Raw genomic sequence first — 7500 nt, 5'->3', positions numbered from 1 at the left:
TTGCTTCAAACAATTCGCACTTACTTTATGACCGTAACTTCAGGAGGGCCTGGTTCAGAGAATATGACGTAAGGAAGCGCTAAGTTCAGGAAGCAATTCTTGTAGGCCTCTGTAGGGCTCTTAATAACAATTTTGACAAGCTCAATAGCGACCTGAAACAGAGAAAACCAAACTTAGTCGATAATACATGTTTCCAGAGAGAAACAATTGACCACCGGGGTACTCCGTAGGGTATGAAAAGGTGAACGGATTGGGGGGGGGGGGGGGGGGGGTTGGTGTGGTAGGGTACTGTCCCGATAAAAACACAATAGGCCATTTCCGAGTTGCTGTTTGTCTCGGTTACGAAGTGAGTCTCGGTGCTCAACTACTATAAGGGAACTGAGTTTGATTTGCATTAGAATACGGAACTCATTTCCATTTGAACAGTTGTGCACCAGTTCTCGCTTTAAAACTGAGGCATGTAGCTACTCAGAAATGGGCTATTCACCCACCGCTATCATCGCAGCTTTGCGAAATGCGCGACAATGAAACTGGTTGCTTCCCAAATATTTACATTTTTGCCAAAACAAACCCAATGGTTTCAACAAAGAAATCATATTGTGGCCTGATAAAGAAATCTCGTTCGAATGAGTGTTTTCCTGAGAAATAGCGCCTAATACAGTGAATTTTCAACAACCAAAGCGGAAGTTATCATTTGATTTCGAAAATATCTATATATATAGAGCGGTTTTCAATCGAGTGTCGTAAAACCAAAACCAAAGCAATTATTCTAACCAATCACACAACACATCAAAAGAATGCAATGAGCCAATCAGAATTCGAAGCAATTACATGTAACCAACGTAAAAGGTGGGAAAATACGGGCGGGCAAGTCGGGATTGGTTTTGATTTTGATTCTCATTGGTTAAAAAAATTGGTGCCAGTTTTTCCTGGTCAATCACAGAGCAAAGCAATGCAAAATCAAGGCAAACACAATTTACTTCCGACACATTTGAAAACCGTTCTATCACCAACAGCCACATTCCCCAGGACTGCTATTGCTTTGGTTTCCTTGTGCCTCAACTGGGTTTCATGTTTTGTAGTTTGTAATCACGTCATGGGAACGACTTTAACCACTTTGATTTGTGCAGAGAAAAGTCCTGGTTAACCAGGTTGATGCTGAACGGCTGACAGATACGGTAAAGGGTTGAAGAATTGTTCAAATTATTAAAAACAAATTGCGATTTTGAGACGGCAATACCACATTATATTGACGGCTGGTTGGGAGAAAATATATTCCGTATTGGGCGGAATATATTTTCTCCCAACGCCGTCAATATAATGTGGTATTGCCGTCTCAACATCGCAATTAGTTTTGTATCACAGTCCATCATTTATAAGGATAAATAAAACTGTAAACTAATCAACCCGCGCCTGATCGAAATTTCAATTATTTCTACCTGCGAAACGTATTTGTTTGCGTACGTCAGCAACCCAATTCAGTCCAACGACGTCAATTTCAACATTAGAACCACTCACAGGCCGCAAAAGTGAGACGGCAATACCACGAAATATTGACGGCTCGCGCATAGGCAAAACTATAAGAAGATCGCGATACTAGAGATAGTTTGCTCGTCAACCACATGGTTTCAACAACTCCACTCACCAAGCCAGCTACAGCAGCGGTAGTGGTAGCAATGGCAGGAACTATTTTACCCGCGATTTTCTTGGTTTTTAGCCTGTCAGCGTTCTCTATACTATACATAGTAGCGCGGAGATTCTGTTGAAAGAGAATTTGGAGGTATTTGACAAATTAGGAATCAGATATTCACGCACTCCTAATTCAATTCTATTCCAGCAGAGGGGAAGTGGTAATTGTCTTAACCGATTCAGGTGAGTTGTTATTTATGGTTGCACAGGAGTCCCATCGAAGGACGGACTTGAAGCTAAGCGTTCTGTACACCATAGAGAAGGAATGAGAGATTCTCTTATTTTCTTCGAGCTGGGTGTACTGTGTAGTAACATGAAGCAGTTGGATAGACCAGGGGCCCGTTTCTCGAAAGTCCCGAAACGTTACGGGCCATTTTCGGGTGTGACAATTTCCTTTGTATCTCAAGAACGGAGAGGATTTAAGTCGTCAAACTTCACAGTCATTTTTCTTTTTGTTACCTTAAAAATACCTTAAAAGATCGGCTTTCCAAAACAAGCGGTTGGCAGTTTCACAAATGGCTTTTCGGGCCCGAAACGTTTTCGGGACTTTCGAGAAACGGGCCCCGGGAGTTCATGGAGGAGAACCTCTACATCTTCACTAATTCCTTAAGTCAACCCTTTCCCGAGTAAATCTATTTTCAGGAACAGGTTTTTCCCGCAAAAAGTACCATGCTTCCCTTGACGCTATAAGATAGCTCTGTTTTGATTGGCTTTTACAACAGTGGGCGTGCTGAATCTCCCAAGGGAGGCCTTCTATAAATAAATCTATACTCAGGAAAGGGTTGACTCATAGAGGTTTTGCACGGCAGCCATGTTGCATGACAGGAACAATGAAAATGTTTTGCATTAGAAAGAACATTCGTTCCCATCGGAAAAAGAATACATTGTTCCTGCCATGCAACATGGCTGTCGTGCAAAACCTCTATAGGAGATAGAGGCTCACCTTGATAAGCTCTTGGATAGACCGATGGTCGAGGTATTGGCGGGAAGAGTGTAAGTCGGTGTACGCGATTACAAGGGCCTGGTGAGTTATTTCTGCTGCATTATGCTTTACCGAATATAAGCTACTGCTATGATCCAGCATCAGAGAGATCACCAGGATATCGCTGCTAAGCCGAAGATTGCGATTTCGAGCAAGGAGGACGAGGTTTAAACCTCTGTCCCGAAGTTAAAAAAACACTCATGTGTCACTCACTGAGGCAGAGGTGATGAAGTCAATATGGCCATTGGTATCATCGTCTTTCTCGAATTCTTGGGAAAACATGGGCAATACGTCTGAAACAAATTTCAAACGAACAAGTGGAAACTGTGAACGGTCAAGCAACTCAGGAATAAACAGGAATAAACTCAGGAATAAAATCCCAAGTGGGGAGAGGTTGTATCTGCACAACGTAGGCTCTATAGGTCTTACTACTTATGATCAAAATTATTTTGTTGAGTGACTACTATAAGTACCAGAATGCAATGTTTCAGTAGTCACTCAACAAAAGAATTGTGATGTGTTACGTCATAAGGGGTACGGTCTCTGGTCCTATATGAGAGAACAGACCCATATCAGTCAATGTCCAAACAAAAGACTTTGCAAGTCCAACCTCTCATTCAGTGTGAGGCTAGACGTGAAAAGACAATGCACCACGGACTCCAAAATGGCCGCTGAGAGATAAAGTTGAGTAGATGAGATATTACATTTTTCATGGATGCCAAAGGTTCCTTACCTTTGCTAGATTTTATTCCTTTAGCTATCAGCTCTTCCAGGACAGGTATCAACTTATCGACGTCAAAAGATGGCATTTCAGACGGTTTGGAAGATGTTTCATCGGTTTCGATTCGCTGAAAAATATAGAAACGGCGAAATAATTTGTTCATTGTTACTTTTCGGATCATTATTTAGCCACTGTTTGGTACCTAGGAAAATAGAAGACCAATAACGGGGAAATTTTCCGTACAAGAAGAGTATTTTCACTTAAAACTAGAGATTACCACTTATCACTCCAGAACGTTGGATATCAGCTGTTATTAAATTCTCAACCTCGGATAATGCATTTCGCGTGCTCTGATTGGTTCACTCAATCTCGGTTATCAGCTCATATACCTTGGTTTGACCTTATATGGTAAATGATTGCGTTAAGCGTTGCTAAGCTAAAAATGTTTTCGCCGGAAAGCGAAAATTCTCTTTGAATAAAGCCAAAAAGGAAATAAAAACTTTTTTGTGGAAAGTTTGGATCAATTCCGACGTTTAGAAGTACGCGAAAAGGCAAGAAATGTTTTTGTGATGAGCCGGCGTCTGTCTGACAACAAGGTATTACACAACATTGGATCAGTTCTCATCAAGTTTTTTTCGATTTCGCTCGGATTTGCTCGCTTTTTCCGCTCGTATTTCCTACTTCCAAATTATTGGAGTTGAAGGAATTTAATAAAACAATTATTCCATTCGCGCTTGTTGGATATGAGACTGGTTATAGCCAACTCGGCGCTACGCGCCTCGTTGGCTATTTACCATCTCATATCCAACGCGCGCTTATGGAATAATTGTTAATTATTAAATTCTCAACCTCGGATAATGCATTTCGCGTGCTCTGATTGGTTCACTCAATCTCGGTTATCACCTCATATACCTTGGTTTGACCTTATATGGTAAATGATTGCGTTAAGCGTTGCTAAATTAAAAATGTTTTCACCTGAAAGCGAGATTTCTCTTTGAATAAAGCCAAAAAGGAAAACAAAAGTTTTTTGCGGAAAGTTTGGATCCATTCCGACGTTTAGAAGTACGCAAGAAGGCAAGAAATGTTTTTGTGATGAGCCTGCGTCTATCCGACCACAAGGTATTACACAACATCGCATCAGTTCTCATCAAGTTTTTTCGATTTCGCTCGGAATTGCTCCCTGTTTTCGCTCGTATTCCGTACTTCTAAACTTTTGGAGTTGAAGGAATTTAATAAAACAATTATTCCATTCGCGCTTGTTGGATATGAGAGTGGTTATAGCCAACTCGGCGCTACGCGCCTCGTTGGCTATTTACCATCTCATATCCAACGCGCGCTCATGGAATAATTGTTAAATAAACAGCCGTTTCGGTACCATGAACTTGTTTTCCCGACCAACATTAATCCAAACCCAACAGATTGTTGCTAAGTTCTCCCTAACCTTCCCCTTTTCCAAATTGACGACACAACAGTGTAATTGACCACTTTCACCAACCTATATTGCCGTACGTTATATAGAGGGGTTGCTTTATGTCACCAAGATTTCCTCTTGGGACTGTTCCATGCCTCACTGATCTGGATATCTACTGTTTTTATCCTTGGTTTTCATCCACGCGTGAGACGGCCATGTTGGTGGACAAAACAATAGAAAATGGTTCCACAAGTTTTTGCATAAAATCCATTTTACAGCATTGTTCTGTACACCAACATGGCCGCCGTGACGTCAGATGAAAACCCACAATACAACCAGGTGACCTAGTGACGTAATTTGGACGACTGGGAAGAAAAACTTATCCACCGTATCCCACAACCGCGCGCGGCCTTACGTGTTGTTTCCAAATTTCTGGTAGTATTTCCATCGCCAAAACTCAACAAATAATCCCGTGTCTCCCACATTTCCTGTTACTGAATGAACATTCAAGTAGAACCGACGAGTTTTAACCTCGCCTCTGCCATGTTGAATTCGAAAATAACATTCAAGGCCGCGCGGGGACGTGGGATACGGTGTTAAAATTTTTCTCCCCGCTCCTCCGAATTACGTCACCAGATCACCTGGAAAACACCACCACCCACCAGCCCCCAGTCCCCGCCAAAAAAAACAACAAACGGCATTTAGGGGTTGATAAAGGTAATCAATGGTGTGATATGTGCTGCATTCAGTGATGCTTGGCCAATGATAACCCTTAACATTGAATAATAAAATTGCCATTTAAGATTAAAAGAGTGACGAAACTGCGACCACCTTGGAGACAAGAAAATCTCTCTGGCAACTGAACTTCATTCTGATGCAATGTAGGTTAAAATACGCGTCCCTCGTTAAATAAAGTGTGCTGCTTCTTTTTCCTAATGAAAGGATCCCAGTTCTTCTTTGGACGCCAAATAAACAGATAAAATATCGTAAACCCACTTTGACAATAGAGCCGAAATGGGAATCCTTGAAAAGTGTGCTTTATACCTACCTTTGAATTTGGTATGAAATCTGGAACAAGGACATTTTGAAGAATTTCAACAATGCGATTATCACTTAAATCCTGTTGAAAAAAATGAGAAAAGTCATACTATTAATAATTAACAGTCGATTCATTCACAAAATAGGATCAGCCCCAAAAGACTAGGTAAGCTGAATACTCTGTGTATTTCTGTCCCGGAAAGAAACGATCGCGCCCTCAGCGATTCAAATAAAATCGAGGGCCGAACAATGGGACGTTTAATTTCTCGAGTGACTTTAGAACGAGTGATTCGGGAAAAAAAAGAGACCGTGGTATTGTTATGTTTTTGTCAAGTTAGTATTGTAACTCATTTCCTCCTTTCTTTTTGTAATGTTAATTTAGTGAACAGGTTTTCAGTTTAGTATCATTGCGTGTTTTGAACAAAATAATAAAAAAAGAACGAGTGACTCAAAATTTGAATGTTTTGACGCACTACGTAGAAGGCCGTAGGTGCTTATGGGATACGTTAGAAACGACGTGCGGGATTGGCCGCATATTGAAAAGGTTTAGCACGGCAAATTTGCGTTTTGTAAAATATCAAGGAAACTTGTTAGCCACAGATGATCGCGCAATTTCTCAAAACAGGGACACAAGTCAGCACTTCGTATACGCAATTTTTCATAATTTTATGACAAACATACCCTGGCGTTTCTCGTATAACGAAAACGCGATCCTAAATCTTTCTATCGCGTATTATTGTCAGTCTTCCTCTGTAAATCGCTGTCGGCACAACCTTTTGCTTAAGTTTTGTTTAGAAACGGGAGTAAAACGGTGTTGTCATCATATCTTATAGATGGGTGCAACCAATCTCTAGAGATCTCTAGACGTCACAGATAACAATGACGTCATGTACAATTACTGGTGGACGAACAAAAGGAGGCAATAATTGATCTTCTGTTTTCGTCCACCCAATATGGCAGCGACGACGTAACGTGAAAACCACCTAAGATCTACAACGCATTCTAGCACATATTATTGAGGTACTTTGCACAACAACGACGTGAACGGAAAGGAAAGGAAAGGAAATTTATTTAAGTGTCTAGTCGTTCCAACGCTAGAGCACTAATTGGGAACACTGTAAACTGAAATTTAACAATTAACACAAATCAAGTCAAATGTTGGCTTTTTGAGGAGAGGGGAAAACCGCAGTACCCGGAGAAAAACCTCTCGGTGCAGAATAGAGAACCAACAAACTCAACCCACATCTGATGCCGAGTCTGGGAATCGAACCCGGGCCGCACTGGTGGGAGGCGATTGCTCCAAATGTGAGGTTTTGACGATAACGCAAGTGTACAAATGTGAATATTTCGTCCACATTGTACGACGTGAACGATGGACGTCGCCGTCGTAGATCTTGTGTCACGCAGGAAGACGTGTTAAAAAGGTAAATGTTTTGTTTAAAGTGGAAGTGCACTTAGCTATCATAGACAAAACCGTTGGGAAGGTTAGCACTTTTGATGTCTTCATTGCTTCTCTCCCCTCCCCCCTCATTCAATGTTGTACAAAACTGAATGGTTTTAGTGGGAAACTGTGGTGTTACCTTCCAACATTGAATAGGGGAAGGAGGCTATACAAGAGAAGGTCAAACTATTTCTTTTGCGCTTTAACAGACGCGGGTT

At 41.3% G+C, this 7500-nt stretch overlaps 1 protein-coding gene across 5 annotated transcripts in view; it reads right to left on the bottom strand.

Annotated features, from left to right (window-relative positions):
* LOC137992480 (ubiquitin-like modifier-activating enzyme 6) overlaps positions 1-7500 on the bottom strand; it is a 55681-nt gene that overhangs the window by 5186 nt on the left and 42995 nt on the right. For all 5 annotated transcript variants that reach the window (XM_068837833.1, XM_068837829.1, XM_068837831.1 and 2 more), the window contains 5 exons: positions 5852-5923; positions 3405-3519; positions 2885-2964; positions 1646-1759; positions 25-152 (listed from right to left, as the gene is read on the bottom strand). In XM_068837833.1, the coding sequence (XP_068693934.1) occupies positions 25-152; positions 1646-1759; positions 2885-2964; positions 3405-3519; positions 5852-5923 (509 nt within the window). The remainder of the gene's footprint in view (positions 1-24; positions 153-1645; positions 1760-2884; positions 2965-3404; positions 3520-5851; positions 5924-7500) is intronic.

Source organism: Montipora foliosa, chromosome 2, assembly GCF_036669935.1.
Source record: "Montipora foliosa isolate CH-2021 chromosome 2, ASM3666993v2, whole genome shotgun sequence".
Lineage (NCBI taxonomy): Eukaryota > Metazoa > Cnidaria > Anthozoa > Scleractinia > Acroporidae > Montipora > Montipora foliosa.
The sequence above is the reverse complement of the archived record's forward strand: the minus strand, read 5'-3'. Positions and strand labels throughout refer to the sequence as shown.